Genomic DNA, 15,882 nt, shown 5'->3' with positions numbered 1-15,882 from the left:
CATTCTCCCCACCCGCTGACGGGGGGCTGTGACCCCCCCCCCCCCTTTTCTCAAGTCTCCAGAATTTTTGACCACAGAAACTAGCACTTCCTCTTCCAGTGCCACAGGAGGCCAGACCCATTTCAGCCAGTTACCAGCTTGCTTGGGCTTTCTCCTCTCCCATGCTGTAGCTGAATGAAACCAGGCAGGTCAGCCTCAGGCAAAGAAGTTACTTTGCGAGAATACTTCTGATGGGAGCAGAGATCTTTTTATGCTGCATTAGCAGTTTCCATATCCAAGGGAACTCCCAGGTTAGTGTCTAGGACCCAAAGAGAGTAGACACTTACCTTGCACCTTCAGGCTTCAAATTTTGCATTGCTATTATCTGAACAACTGCTGAAGGAACCAAATCAATTCTTCCTCCCTCCCCCCCCCCCCATTTCCTTTACACGCTTACAGGTTTGGGTTGTCCAGTGGCATTCAGTACGAGAACACCACCACCGAGCAATCCTCGTTCCCTCTGGCAGAAGGCTGAGCTTCCAGTAACAACCCGATTTTAATCTTACAGCCTGCACCAGCACAGCTGACATGTTAATTTAAGACAGATCAGTTTCCCCAAGTGCAATAACAGGATGAGCTCTCAAACTGTGGCAGCACAACCAGACACAGCCCAGCAACAGGAGCCAACCAGCAGGCATGGGGGGATGCTGCACATCTACACAGCCAGAGACTTCTGACAGATCTGTCAGCTCTGTACACACCAGCACAGCTGAACGGGAAGAGCTGGGGCAGAATTACCAGCTGCACCCCTGGTGGGGGAGAACACTGAGCTAAGGCACATATGACTCAATAGACTTCTCAGCCTGCAAACCACAGGGAGTACTTGCAGCCACGAACTCAGCTAACTGCTTCTTAGAGTAGTTTACTAAGAAGCCTCCTCCTTCCCACCACCACGCTACCAACAATCATGAGATGAGTCCCCCACTGTATCACCCCAGGTAGGTTCTTACTTAATCCTGTTTTGTAGTTCTTGCACCACCAGGCCTGGCTCTGATGAAGAGAACAGACAGCAGCAACAGGTTAGCTCCTGCTGGAAGCAGCCGGAGGAGGTGCTGTTAACAGGGGACAGTCTCCACCTCCCCCCCCACCATGAGAGCTGACAGGAAAGCTGGACTAGAGTTTCCTTCTGTAGCCTGTGAAGGGCACCTCCTCCACAGCTGTTTGCCCAGTCAGCTGCTTTGTCCCACTAAGCTTCACATGGACATCTGCACTCATTTATTGCAATTGTTACATGCGTGCCAGAAATATAACTGGTTTACTAGTGGCCCCTCCTATGAAGGACACAAAACCAGTGTCTTCTAAAGCTTCTGCAGTTACCTCTAGAGTATTCTGAAGGTTTCATTTGTGGTAGAACCATTTCAATATTCCCAGTAACAAGCAAAGGTCAAAGTAAGCGGATCCAAGAAAATTTTTGATAGCATTATTAAATTTGACATTCAACAGGCAGTAAAAAAAGCCTTATATTTTATTTCTTGTAAAAATCTTTTAACACATGCAGACTAAAACCAGTGTAAGAAAGTATCCACCATCGTTTAAACAAATAACTATACTTAAATATAAGTGTCTGCAATTGGCTTGTATAAAAATAAGGTATGTTCTGCTCTTTTACAGAAATCCATTCTCCAGTTCTCATATTGATAAACAATACACAACTCTAATACATACAATTTAACCTGATCATTGTTTTCCATCAATTTGATACTGCTAAGGTATTATGTGCAAAAGTTGGTAACAGTTTTTTCCCCCCCCCAAAACAAAAATGTTCTACATGTTTTAGAAAATTAGATATTGGGCTTTAAATTAATCAAATCCTAATCGGTTTCTTTGTTCTCCAATAGGAGTCCATTTACTGTATTATATACAGGCTCAACTAGAATCTGGTGCAGGCTCAAAACTCAGCGTCTGTGTCTGCTGTGTCCTGAACGACTGCTACTATGGTGCTTGCCTTTATGAGATCTCTCAAAGGAGCGGGATCTTTCACGCCTGTCTCTGTGGTGTCCCCGCTCGTGCCTGTGTTTCTTGGCAACATCAGAATGATCCCTGGATTTGCTCTGGGAACGTGAACGAGATTTTTTCCTTTTGTGACCGTGTCTACTTGCACTCTTCAACTCTTCCCTGCTATGTTTGGTTTTCAGGTGTGGTGAGCCATGATTGTGATGTCTGCGAGGACTGCCGCTGTGGCTGCGGGACCTGCTTCTTGATCTTGAACTGTATGTCCCAGACAGACTCCGCCTATTATTGTAGCTTACAGAAGAATGTTAAAGTTGAAACATCTTTCACAGAAAAAGCAAAGCTTGTTTTTTCCTATTTATGAAATCTTTCCAGTTACTGGAAGAAAACACAGGAGTATTTCTCCCAAAGGGGTATTTATGATGAATAATAGTGACAACCCCAGAACACACCTTTTTGAGATTAGTTCCTTTAAAAACAAAAAAGCCAAAACCAATCCCCAAACCAGAATGTACTTCCTTTAGTAACTTCTTTCTACCTTGTTAAGAACCTTTCCCTCAACATCAGACTGAAAAACGGATACTGCCTTTTTCCTTCAGTGACTTGAGTCAATAATACTTAGAGGAACATTTTACTGAGATCCAACTTGGCAGTTCCCACCTTAGATATCCATCTGAGGATTCTTAAAAAATAATGCCAGCAATCATCACTGCATTATCTACTCACTGGCAGTTTCCCATCTCTTCTCCAGCCACAGTAAGAGAGAAAGTACTAAAGAGCCAGACAGCACATCACCTAACACCCATCTGCACCAACAGGACACTTCTCCCACACGTTTGGGGGAAAGCTGCAATATATGAAGTTTGCTTCTTTCCAAGGCCTTCATCACTACTCTTAAGAGCTGACTGAATTCTGTGAGAAGGTTCTCATTGATAAACAATTTCCATAGGTATCCATTAGCAGGTTCGAACCTTCTTACACCCACTCCACTATAGACCATTGCAACAGACTACACCTTTCTCTGAACGCACACTTTACTATACCGTTAAGCATTCTGACTTCCACACTGATTGCAGTTACCAGCAGAACAGCTTAGTATCAAAAACTGGGAGTCTGGAGTGTGACTTAAGACTCGCACTCTTGTTGTTGGCCAGCAGTAGGTGCTTAGGACAAGCATCTTAACATGGAATGCAGAGCGGTCTTACTACTTTGACATGAAAAATATCCCAGAGCAACTGGGACAAAAAACAAACAAACAAAAAAAAATACTTACTGCCTCCTAGGAGTGTGAGATCGAGACCTTGACTTTGTTCTTGACCGAGATCGACTAGCACTTCTGCTGCTCCTACTTCTCTTGCTTTCTTTTCTCATGCTTAGGGAGGGAAGACAGACATACTAAAAAAACAGGTTTACACTTTTAAGTTACTTTATGAAAATGACAAGTACCTCAGAAGTACTTCACTGTATTTTAGTTAAGAACCTTCCCCCCCCCTTTTTTAAATTAACAGAAGTCTTCTCTTAATCTGATTTTTACTTACCCATTGTAAGGGCTCTTTGCAGCTTGCTGCCTTTCTTCTGGCTCTTTTTTAATGGTTTTGGTATTCAGAGATACTGGACTCTTCTCTTCAGTCTTTATTTCTCTTGGGGAAGCTAAGAATTAAATAATTCAATATTAGGTAGATATCTCACAAACTTTGTCAACAACGTACTGTATTCTTTATGTACCTTTATGAATATCTGCATAAAGTGTTAATATTAAATAGCTACTACTTCATTCTCTTTATATTTATAGTACACTTCCAGAAGACAATTTTGGAGTGCCCATGAGTAGACTCATAGTATTTTAAAGCCAGCTGACCAAACAGATACCAATATACTCAACTTACTGAAACAATTTTTGTATTCACTATCTTTTGCTCAAGAAAGCATTAAGAGTTGAAATAGAGCACAAGATCTCTTCTTCCTTTCTATCTAGCAGGAACAGCAGACTTTCGCTAGTATGATCTTCCGTATCTCCACTCTTCTCAAAATTTGAAGGAGGTGGGGGGAAGGATACCGAGCCTTGCTGCTTGGCTTGAGGTCACATTTAGGTCCCAGTAGACCAAGTCTCAAGTGCTACGATATAAAAATCTGAGTTTATGGTCCCACAAACACATAACTTGTTACCTGGACTGTTCACTTCCAATGTGATAGAAAGAACTGGGACTGAAAAGCAGAATTGCAGATTTCATTTCTAGATTTAACAGTACAAATATAACGAGTAAAGAAAAAGCTTTATCTAGTTCATAGCCCACATCAAAAGACAACCCAAGGAAGAAGTGTCAGCTAGGTAAAACCTTATATTTGGAAGGCCATTACTTGTTACATCACCAAGTACGTTGCAAAGCCAACCTGCCCATATAGACAAGGCTGATGTAATCCAAATATGGATTCTTATTTTCATGGAAGAGCTACTACATAAGAACTACACACCTGTATCTGGCCTGCTGACATTAAGACAGAGGTGCTGCATTATGACTTAGTCTGCAGCCTCCCCATTTAATAGGGCCCAAAAGGTTTTAAGTAAAAATACAGAAAATTAACTTTTTGTCAGAAGCTTGCCCTCAGTTTGTCAGCTAAGAGACCTTCTAAAACCCCACTTACTTTCCATGGGTCCTACTTTCACTCAAACTCTTCTACTTAAGCTCCTCCTTCCGGGGAGGGGAAGGGCAGGAGAAGGCTTTCATCCTTTAGTGATAAGTTTACACACACCAGCTCAAAGACCTCTGGAAGCTCAGACACATAGTTCTCAGAGAAACTACTGTTACAAACAAATATTGTTTTCTTGGAGTATATTCAAGTTCCTGCAGAGACCACAGAGAAAAAGAGTGTCTGCGCCTTCTGCGTTACCTATCATCGCTGGAACAAAGCTCACCGTGCCCTTTTGTCCGCTGATAGTTTACAGATCAATAATAGAGTTAAGTAGGAGAAGTGCCAAGGCAGAACTTTTTGCTCTTTAGATCATTAAAGTTCAACAGCTTTATTTATTGACTGATTCAAGATACATGCTATAGTAATTTGTCTACTGTAATGCAAAAACAGCACTGTGAGACTTTACTTTCTCCATTTCCTGACTGTTCTCATCCACAAGTTGTGCTCCTCCATTGTAGTGGAGCAGTAGTGAACCCCACCCCCTGCCAAAACCCTCCAGTGAAAGTTTTCAGAAACACCTGCTGTAAAAGAAAGCAAAGGCAATTGGACCCCCTCCAAAAGAGATCAAGTCCAACGAATCTCTTCATAACACATTAACAGTTAAGATGGGTCTAGACACTTCTACTATTTACTATTTACTTCCACAGGTGAGAGAGAGATTAATGATATGATCCCTTAACGGAATTATTTCATGAAAAAGTGAAGCCTCTACAGTGTTCCTCTAATTTGTTGTTTCAAGATAGCAATAACTGGTTTTAAAATTAGGGTTTAAAAACAGTAAGTCTAAGCTAACAATTCATTGAGTAAACCTGCATTTTTTTTAATACATCAGGACACAGATTATGCAGAATACCAAAAAACAATGAGATGCAAGTTTCTGTACAGAGAACAAACTTACATGGTTTGGATGCAGGAGAAAAGCCACCCAACGTTGAGAGTGCTGGAGTTCCATCAGGATTTAAACCTTTTGCCTTCAGTTTAGCTTCTTGCAGCGCCATTTTTCTCTTTTCTACTTCTTTATCCAGGAATTCATAATTGGGCTGTTAAAAAGAGTAACAGAGCGGTAAGAATTTGAACTAGTATGAACTAGTATGATCCACATCTTAATCTCATTTTTCAAAAATATTCCAGCACCTTTTAATCACCTGCCCAGCAACATGACCAGATTGTCATTCATTTTCTCATTCATTCTTCTAAAGAGGGGAGCAATCACACAGTGCGGCCTTTCAGATTAGCAGATTTGTAAAGAGGCATTCCCAAATGGTGAGACAACCATAAGGCAGGTCAAGCTGCACTGAACAACGAATTGGAGAAGACAAAAACCTGAAAGTTACCTTCTTTCTAGTATAGAGCTTAAGAGTTGTTAAGCATATCTCCTGAATCTCTTCCTCTGTGGTACCAAAGAGCAAGAACCAGTGAGGGCGGGTAGGCAGTGGAATCTGAAAATAAAACCAAGTCTTAATAGATATTAAAGACAATGCTTTATTTTAAGTAGTTTCACTAATACTTTCTGGAAACCAATTTACTAGCAATAAAACCAATGTTAAAGAATTAAAGATAGGTTAATTCTTACCTGCAGAGCTCTAGCAGCAAGATAAATGCAAGCACACGCTATAGTCTCTGGCTGAAAACGAACAAATACATTTGTTCGAAGACTGTCGTTCATGTAATTCCTAAAAAAAAAAAAAAAAAAGGAAGAAGTTCGTGAAAGGTTATATCTCAGGTTTAGGTCTTTTTAATTCAGAGGATAATACTGGAGACTCAATTGACTTTATTATTTTTTCTCTTAATATCATAAACATTTGGTTTCTTTAGAACTACCATATTTGATGTTTACACTTGTTACTTCTGTAACAAAGCGTGCACCGTTGCCATTGTTTGGAAATCCCAATGCAAGTAATATCAAATATTTTCTTCCTAGATACATCAATTACACTATGAAGTGTCCATTGAGCTAACAATCTGAAAAGTACTTTCTATCTGTCCAGCTGTTTGCTTTAAACACCATTATCCTTGTTATTTCAAAACAAGTATCTTTAAAACTAAAATGCAAGCATGTAAGCATAGTATATTTATAACCTACCATTTTCCAGAGGCTGGATACAGCCTATAAAGTTCATAGAACATTGCATTTAAATCCTATTTGTGCCTTGAGTAACATTAACTTCATCCAGCCAGAGAAGCATCCAATTTGCTCGTTGAGCTTAACACCTTCATGTTGGAAAAAGATCTACAGGTTAGTAGTCAACCTCCTACTTCACTAAAATACTTCTCTTCCAGCACGATGGCATTGCCAAGCAAGACATGCCAAGAGCTATGTTTAAACAGCAGAGATCTCCAATGATTTCTAAGTTCCTGAACTACAGGAAAGAAACAAACAGCAGTCAGTAAGTATTGATTATATAGGAAACAGTGCCCAATATAGCTTCTACGTGAGCATGCTGCATGCACTGCAATTTTTTAAACTCAAATTTAGCAAACTGGTTAAATCAACTAAAGTCATGTTCTCAAAAAGTCTACGAAATGTGTCCATGTGCCCTTTAAATACACTACAGTATACAGTAGTAGCTAGGCAACAAATACATTTAGAAACATTTTGAACAGTTACTTCTAAAAGCAAATATACAAATCCTTTTGACACCCAGACAGAACTAGAAGATGCTGCCCGATGGATATGGACCACTTCAGTGAATCTCGGATGAGAGCTTGCACTGGGTTGGCTGGAGAGAAGGGCAGCCAAACAGGCCATCCCCAGGTCATGGGCTGAGGTGCAGAGGGCAGAGCTCTATGACTTACCATCATGGACTACCCTTTAATTAAAGAGTAGAAAAAAGAACAAAGTTAAATTGAGTTCTCCATGAAAGTAGTTGAATCAAGCCATGAAAATAGTAAGCAGAAACAAGCACTAACACACATTAAAAATGTATATATTCTATATAATAACTTACATCTCATTGTTTTGCATATGGATCATCAGGCTTGTTATTTCTGCTACTATTTTCCTGGCTAGGAAAAGAATGGAAAACAACAACTTACCAGGCTGTCTGTACCAGGGTTTGATTACGTTCACATTCTAAGACTTGCAAATACATAACAATGATCTGGGAGACAAGAAAAAAAAGACTCAGTTTTAACATAGAAAACAGTAGTTAGGTAACTGTTTATAACCAAAGAGTACTCCAAAACAGTGGCGTCTCCTCTGCTTTCTAAGCATACAGTGTAAGCCCATATGTCATCCAATCACACTCAGTCAACTCTTATTTTACTATCATACATAACTCTGAAAAACTGTCACCTTTAACATTTCACATGGAGGTATTTTCTACCAAAGTCAACATGGCTATTTGCCCAAGCATTCTGGCAAGAGCATTCCTGATGACTACTAAGGAACAAAGAAAAGGAAACCAAGTCATTTTTAAGTCTGTGTTTCTTGTCCCACACTTCACAATGATGCCATCACGACAGAACAACATTTAGTTATTTTTTGAAAACTCACCTTATGAGGATGCTTGACATGAACACAAAATCCCAACTCCTTCAGTACCCTCCTTTCTGCTTTGATTACTTGATTTTTGGTGTTTATGTAGTTCTGATCAAGTATCAGGGGGCTTGGAGTCCTATAGTTTGCAAGAAATAAAATCAAAACTGTTTTGCATATCCAAAATAGTAGCACTCTGTTTTCCCTTCCAACCAACTAATGGCAACAGAAACCGGTTTTCAACTCCTGCAAGCAAGTTTAAGCATTAATCTTGTGCTGTCCAAGTTTACCTAAACTAGTTTAGTTTCTGCTTTTAACTAGCTACAGATAACAGGGCTAAAGATGAACAATAATCTTTCGCTACCGTGTATGCAAACTACACCTATCAGGTTGCAGGAACAAAAGTGAAGTTTGTAGTGAAGATCTCAGAGTACCTTTACGCTTAACAATGAAGGTGGGGGGAAGGCAGGTGATACAGTTACCTCTGCTAGTCAGTACTTCAAAGCAAGGGTAAGCCAGGTTTTCAACAGTTTAAATTAAAGCAGGAAGTTTGTGCTTTATACACTGCAGTTTCCTACACACCAAAAGACAAGATTATTCAGATCTTGAGACAGAACAAGATAGACCTGCTACTATGATATACGAAAAAGCCTAATAAAGGAAAGAATTTTATCTTAAGTTGTGACAAACAACTTTTAAGTTGCGCCTCTGATTCTGAACACTGGACACGATATCATGTTACTTTTGCCGTTTGTACCATTTGCAAAGCAATAGGTCATTTCAAACAGAAAGCAAGTCCAGCATTATCGAATCAACTTCTAGTTCCTTCCAAATCCTCTGCCTGAATTCTCCAAAAGATTTCCATAACCAAAAGAACCTGCTGTATAGCTTATGCAAAAATTTTTGTTGTTGTTTTTTGAACAAGCTTAGGTATGACTTTTCATCCTTCCCTATGCTGCATTTTAATCCCTAACAAGAAGGAAGAGATGAGCTTTTTCCTTATTTGTAATATGTCTCCCATATTTGCCTATGTTTTCTAACTCAGAAAAATGTTTATGAGCAACTGTTAACACTCTAATAAGCCACAGGCTGTTTGCACTATAAACCTAGTGGACCATAAGCACTGGCAACAAATTTTAGGTTATCTTGAATAGAAAAAAAGGAATGCAAAAGGGATTCAAAATACAACGTTTGTTTTACTAGATAAGTATTTAACCATTAACTTGTCTTTTTGACTTAACGCAAGTTCCACAAGTGGATCACACTTTCCATGCTGTGACCCAGCAAGGAGGAGCACTTAAAAATCTCTCTTTTTCAAGGAAGAAAACATCAATTGAATCACAAGGCTAAGGCTAACTTAAGGGCTCCTACAGTTCAAACACCCTGATAAGCCACAATTTGTGCTAATTAAGGCTCCTGCAGTCACTTGGAAGGATGCTTATTACTGTTAGCCAAAGGATACAACAAGCCATTCCACTTCCCTGAAATAAAAACATTATGCTGCATATCCTTGCACTAAGTACAAGTTACCCCTGCTCTTTCCGAAGGGCTGAGAGGCAGCTCATGGGAGGTTTGAAATTAAGTTCTGCAGCTTCATCATGCCAGGAAGCATGTCTGGTTTGAGTACTATCTTGTTACTACTGTTTCCTGAAGAAGGGAACGTTTTCCATGTTACTTAAGAGTCACTTCTCTAGTTAAGTAATGCTTAAGACTCATCAGGACGAGGGCATTGAGTTTGTGTTTTCATCCATTCTAAAGGCAACACCCCAGTCAAAATATGTATTATTTTAGAAGAGTAACTGCAGAAGAACTTCTAAAGCTTCTTTAAGGTGACCACTTCAGCAGAAAGCCTACGATTTCATCTTAATATTCACTGGAAACACTGAAAAGGCAGAGTAACTGCTTTGGAGTGGAAAACTAGAAGAACCAAGTTAAAAGTTCTTCAAATCAGTGAAATTGGGCACGGGTCAGTTTCAATCAACTACAGTTGGTTTTGTTTTGTTTTTTAAAGAAGCATTTTTCCCCACTACTCCTTTGCACAGTATTTATGGATCTCTAATGTAACAGGATCTGCAAGGTATAACAAAGCAGAAACAAGAGTTTTGTGTGTTCAGGCTCAATTTATCTTATAATAAGAACATTTCATCAGAAGCAATGAGGAAACTTTAGCTGAAACATCTAAGGCAGCTAGAACTTCCAAACTAAACATCAGCAGTGGAGCAACACAACTGCATGTGATCATTGTAACAACTCACAGTAGGATCACTGCCTTCCATGTCTTTGTATTCTCTAACAGTCATATAATAAAGCATTATGAAGACAAAAGGAGGCAGCTAGGCTAGAAGTGCAACAGGAAAGACTGCAAAGCTTACAGCATTTTAAGTTCCACTGTCCTTCTACAGGACAATAGGGTTAGCACAACCAGTTCATACTTTGGTTATATATTTTGATAATTCAACACCAAAGTAATAGGAAACTTGAGAGTAAGACACTTTCACGTGTGTATTACTCCACTGTCCCAAATTATCATGCTTGCCTAGGACATAAAACTTTTATGGATCTACAGATCTAAGAGACTTGGAAAACAGTGTCTCCAGACAGTATTTCCAGGAATAGAAAAATAAAGGCAACCTTTTATTCACTTATGCAAAAATATAAATCTGCGTAAGACTTGACTGCACCTTAATACTGACAAAAGCGATGTTCCTCTTTCTACAAGATTTATCAGTTTAGCACTTCCACCATGAACACCAGTGTTAGTCAGTGTAATTATTTTAAAGCTGCAAACTTCAGAGATTTCCTTTTGAAAAAACTTCTTAGCCTGTTTCCTAGTGAGAACAAGGGGAGAGGGAAGGAACTTCCATACTGTACTTGCTGCACTTACTTCTCAGTCCAAAAAGTAATCATTTTAGGTCCAAGTAATACAAGAAAAATAATTTATAAGCCTATATATGAAATATAAGCATCAAGCCCTATATAAGCACAAGATATTTCAAATTCTTACTTTGTATACTGTATTAAATAACCTGTTCTTATAAACCAGCACTAGAGCTCAGTGCAAGACTTCATACTTGAAAAACAGAGCATAGAGGGCCCATTCTGATAGGTCAATCCAGCACTTAGTCATGAAACTTCAACTGGATTTAGAGATAGCATAACAACCCACAGGATAAACACATACTGTAACATGTTTGTAACGATTTACACAAATTCCAAATATCTTTTAATCCCCTCTGACAAACAAAACCTTAATTCTCTACACAACTACAGCTTTATTAGGCGAAATATTAGAAGTTCCATGTCTTTGGAATGCCTAACATGTTGAACAAAGAGGTGACCTGCATGTAGTTGTTTATAATATAAAAGATACTTCTAATAAGTACAGCATAACATCAGCATCTCATTTCAAAGATCAGAAATCTCTTATGCCAGTCAACATGAGAAAAAAGAGAATGCTTTATCTGTCTCCAACATTGCAAATACAAGCACTGTAGATTTATAGAACAGTTTTAAGAACACTAAGTGTTGTTATTTAGAACAGGCCACCAACAAGGCAAATTTTACTCCCAACACAACTGCACGAACCCTATTTGATTGCTGCAACAGAAGTAAAGAGTAGCTGACTCAACATCTCAAACCAACATTTGTAAGATTATATAACAAGTCACAATTGGTTGAAGCCTCATAAGGACTTTCTGTAGCTTTCAGGCACATATAAATTTAAGAAAAAAAAAATCAACTTCCAACTATATTCTGCATGTTAAACAATGGTTGTACTTGGCTCAAAACAGATGTTTCAGCACACATTTATAAAGCAATTTTCGTTCATAACACGAGCTTTTCTCCATGCACACAATTTTACATGCAATACTCCATGACATAGGCTCATGAAAGATTCATAAGAAAATGTGTTTGTTGAAAACACTTTCAGCTTTTTCTTACTTCTCAGCATTAGAAATACCACCTATCAGTAACTCAGTTGACCACAGGTCTTGTAAAAAGAAAATTCCAACGCAATTCCCAGTTCTGCAAACACTTACATACAAGGGACTGCTTACATTACCGTTTATGTGTGTGTGTATATATAGCTTTACACATTCAAGACTTCTGTATCCTTGTAAAAGCATGTTTTAGTAGGAAAACTGCAATTATACAGAGCCAGAAAGTTGAACTAAGAACCCAAAATTGTTCAGGAAAGCAAGCAAGCCTACTGAAACTACCTCAAACTTCATGTGCAGCTTAAGAGCTTCAGTTAACAGAAATACTAGACTAAAGGTGAAAAGAAAGTACAGCATCCTAACTGGTTGTTTCAGTTTTGGGTTGTGTGTGAGAAACTAACTATGGCCTAACTGTTAGCTTCAGATTTAAAAAAAAAAAAAAAAAAAAAAAAAGATCAACTAGAATTCTATAAAACCTGGACAGCAAAGAAAAAAGCTTATAACAAGATACAGGAGTTCTTCCAAATGGTTCACCAGCGGCCAACCTGTTTGTCCCCCGATTCCAGTGACCTATTCTCAGAGCACTGGCTTCTCCTTGGGGATTTTCGATACTTCACTCACTGTTGCCATGACGACAGCTTCATCTTTATGTACCACTCCACATCACCCAGGCTTTGGTAAATGTAGCTGGTCGCTGTATAGTCGGTTGCAAGGGAAAAAAGAGTTGAAGTTAATAACGTGTACAGGTTATGTAATTGTAATCTTGTAAAAAAAGTACAGAAAAATGTTTACATCCTGCTTGTTTAAAAAAAAAGAAAAAAGAAAAAAGGCAAGCCTGAATGTCAGACTTAAGCATCTTAAGACTAATTTCATGCAGATTCACTTGGAATCTCAACGCAAAAATACCCATCTCTCCAGGAAATAATGGGTCAATAGAAGTGTAAGATCTCTCTCGACACGATGAATTTTATACACCATGTAACATGCATAAGTGACTCTGATTTAGACAGGCTAGCTGGAAAGATTTAAGTTCACAGGTTAGGTTCAGTTTCTCTGATCCTTTGTAACGCACAAAGAAACAACTAATCTGTATTCTCATTGCAAAGAGAAGCACTGTATATGATTAATTAACCTTCAGTGTCTGGATCAAGGCCAAAACATTAGGAATCACTGAACCAGCTTTAATAATCAAATAACCAGACTCCTTTGTCATTAACTGTGGTAAGGAACAATACCACAGAATTCACATTCAGCATAACGTCACAAAACTCTCTCAGGGCCATCAGAGATAACAACTTAAGAAAAAAAGGCAAAGCTAAGTTCCATCCAAATTATAAAAGTGACAATCATTCTTATAATTAAAACTATGAAAAGATGAGCACAAGGCAATAAAAGAGGAAGTTTTAGATGCAACAGAGAAGCATAACCAGGATAAATACACCAAGAAACAGCTGGTTTCCCTAAAAGATTTCTATTCTACTTAGAAAAGGCAATACACTCAGGTTCAATTCCTGCTGTAACCTGGCAATACAGGGGACAAAAAAAAAAAAAGTAAATTTAAGAAGCTAACTGAGAACAAAATCCCTTTACAACTATAGACTACCTTATACTTTAACAACCACTAGAACTAATGCTACTTTATCGTAACTGACACGTCTCCAAGAACGTCTTACAGAAGCCTGCAATACTGCCTCCTGTTAAAGCGTTGCATTTAACAGTAATTCAAACTCCTTCCCTTCATCCATTCCTTGCTCCTTCCAAAGGTTCGCACTAATTTGCTTTACATTTGAAAAGATGTATCGCTGTACACCCAGAAAACCATTATTAAGCATTCACAACTGAGAACAGCTATACAACAGGAACAGACAGAATTACTCAGATTTGCAAACAGATCAGGTTAAATTTATGTTCCAACTTTACTAACTGACACAAGCACGCTGTACCGTAAAAACCCATGTCTCACTTTTGGTAATAAAGGATACCTTCAGCTTCCAAGACTCAATTACACATTCCTTGTTGAAGTGATGTCCTTAAAGCTGCAAACACTATAGGCCAAACCACACTCAGTTATTTTTTAAATTGCTTTTTTCCAACCAAAAAGTAATAGCATTATAACTTAAAGCTCGGTTTTCATCTTTTATACACTGATACTTTATTGCTGCTATAACCACATACAGACAGTTACATACTAACAAGAGAACAACATCAGGACTACCAAATACCGTTAAAAGAATGGAGAAACACATGCAGCAATCCACTAACTGGCAAGTTACACCTAGGACTACCATTCAAGGACTAAGACATCAAATTCAACTAGTAACGGGCCTAAAACTACAGCCAACACTCAAGACTTGCAGCTAGTAAGAAAAGTGCATCTACCAAGTCATCAAAAGTCGCATTAGAAGAAGTCAGCATTGGACTGTACTGCCTACATAGCAGCCAAGGAGCACTCCCTTCTTAATTTTAGGTCGTTGAACTTAGCCTGGAAAAATCCTGTGAGCTGAGAACTGCAGTGTGCATTAGTGGCAATATACACTTATATTGATAACGAAGCTAATCTTACCTTTTTGCTCTTAACTGGCGCAAATGATGAAACACGTTGATCACGTCCCTTATACGACGAGGCGCCTCTTCAATTTTGGAAGCGAGATTGATGCAGGCCATAGCAACAATCTGAAAAGAAGCCCATTTCCGTAAGAAAGTGGTTTCTAACCACGACGACATTAATATCATGTCAGTAGAAAGAAACGTGGCCTAAAGGCTCGGGGCGAGCAGCCAGTGCGGGTTTACTCCGCCGCACCCCGCATGGAGGCCGGGAAATGGCCGGGGCCGCCCCTTCGCGCAGCGGGCCGCGCCGTGCTCACCTCGAAGCTGTGCTTGACGAAGGACTTCGAGTAGAAGAAGCGATGAAACAGCACCTGCCCCGTCGCCATCGCCACCTGTGAACGCAGGCGGGGAGGGAGCGGGAGTCAGTCAGCAGGACCCAGCCGCCGCCGCCATTTTGTGTCAGGCACCAGCTGGCGCCGCCGCCCCCCCCCCCCCCGCGCGCGCGGCCGCCTCACACGCCCTTCCCGCCGCGCCACAATGGCGGCGCCCGCCCGCCCTTCCCCCCACCCCCCCCACCCGCGGCCCGGCCCGGCCCGGCGCCCACCTGCGGCAGTCGGAGGAGGATGCCGGCGGCCTGGATGAGCTCGCAGCCCAGGATGCGCAAGTCGGTCTCGCACTGTAAGTCCAGGCCGTCCTGCATGGAGGGAGTGGGCGAGAGGCGCTCCTCGGGGATGAGCGAGTGGTCGATGGTGAGCGATACCTCCGAGTAGAGCCGGTCGCCGATGAGGATACCCGGGGCGGCGGCGGCCGCAGCGGCGGCGGCGGCAGCAGCAGCCGCAGCGGCGGTGGCGGCGGCCGGCGGGGCGGCGGCGGCAGGGGGGGCCGGGTGGGCGACGGCGGAGGCCATGATGGCGGAGCTGATGCACACCCGCAGCCGGCCACGCACAGACTAGCCCGGCCCGGCGCCCGGTGACGCAGCACACAGCGGCGCCTCCGCGCGCTGCCACCTGGGAAAAAAAAGTCCGTCCGCCCGCCTGGCTCCGCTCCGCCCCGCCCCTCCCGTGACGCAACATTGCCGGCGGCTTGCACGCCGCTTGTGACGCACGCGGGCTGGGGGGGCGGGAGCGCCGCGGTCACGTGAGCCGAGGCGCGGGCCGCAGTTGGCTGCCGCATTAGCCCCCGCCCCCGGGGCGGGCCTCGGCGGCGCCCCGCCTCCCCCCCCGAGCCCTGGCCGGCGGC

At 41.2% G+C, this 15,882-nt stretch overlaps 1 protein-coding gene across 1 annotated transcript; it reads right to left on the bottom strand.

Annotated features, from left to right (window-relative positions):
- Positions 1 to 1,925: 1,925 nt before the first annotated feature.
- On the bottom strand, positions 1,926 to 15,565 carry CCNL1 (cyclin L1). The gene is made up of 11 exons (XM_068955112.1): positions 15,248 to 15,565; positions 14,961 to 15,035; positions 14,660 to 14,769; positions 8,177 to 8,297; positions 7,717 to 7,781; positions 6,254 to 6,353; positions 6,015 to 6,119; positions 5,579 to 5,720; positions 3,528 to 3,639; positions 3,263 to 3,361; positions 1,926 to 2,283 (listed from the first exon to the last, which is right to left on the bottom strand). The coding sequence occupies exons 1-11, from the start codon at positions 15,548 to 15,550 to the stop codon at positions 1,935 to 1,937; spliced, it is 1,581 nt and encodes a 526-aa protein (XP_068811213.1). The 5' UTR covers positions 15,551 to 15,565; the 3' UTR covers positions 1,926 to 1,934.
- Between the last annotated feature and the right edge of the window lie 317 nt (positions 15,566 to 15,882).

The sequence above is a fragment of the Struthio camelus genome, chromosome 9 (genome assembly GCF_040807025.1).
Source record: "Struthio camelus isolate bStrCam1 chromosome 9, bStrCam1.hap1, whole genome shotgun sequence".
NCBI classification, from domain to species: domain Eukaryota; kingdom Metazoa; phylum Chordata; class Aves; order Struthioniformes; family Struthionidae; genus Struthio; species Struthio camelus.
The sequence above is the reverse complement of the archived record's forward strand: the minus strand, read 5'-3'. Positions and strand labels throughout refer to the sequence as shown.

What these genes read in the sequence shown, in the direction of transcription:
- CCNL1 (XM_068955112.1), bottom strand. Translation starts at nt 15,550, where the DNA reads ATGGCCTCCGCCGTCGCCCACCCGGCCCCCCCTGCCGCCGCCGCCCCG. An exon ending in ATGTCAAGCATCCTCATAAG is followed by an intron (nt 7,782 to 8,176) that starts GTGAGTTTTCAA and finishes CTTGTCTCCCAG; the next exon opens with ATCATTGTTATGTATTTGCA. An exon ending in ACCCTGGTACAGACAGCCTG is followed by an intron (nt 6,354 to 7,716) that starts GTAAGTTGTTGT and finishes TTTTTTTTTTAG; the next exon opens with GAATTACATGAACGACAGTC.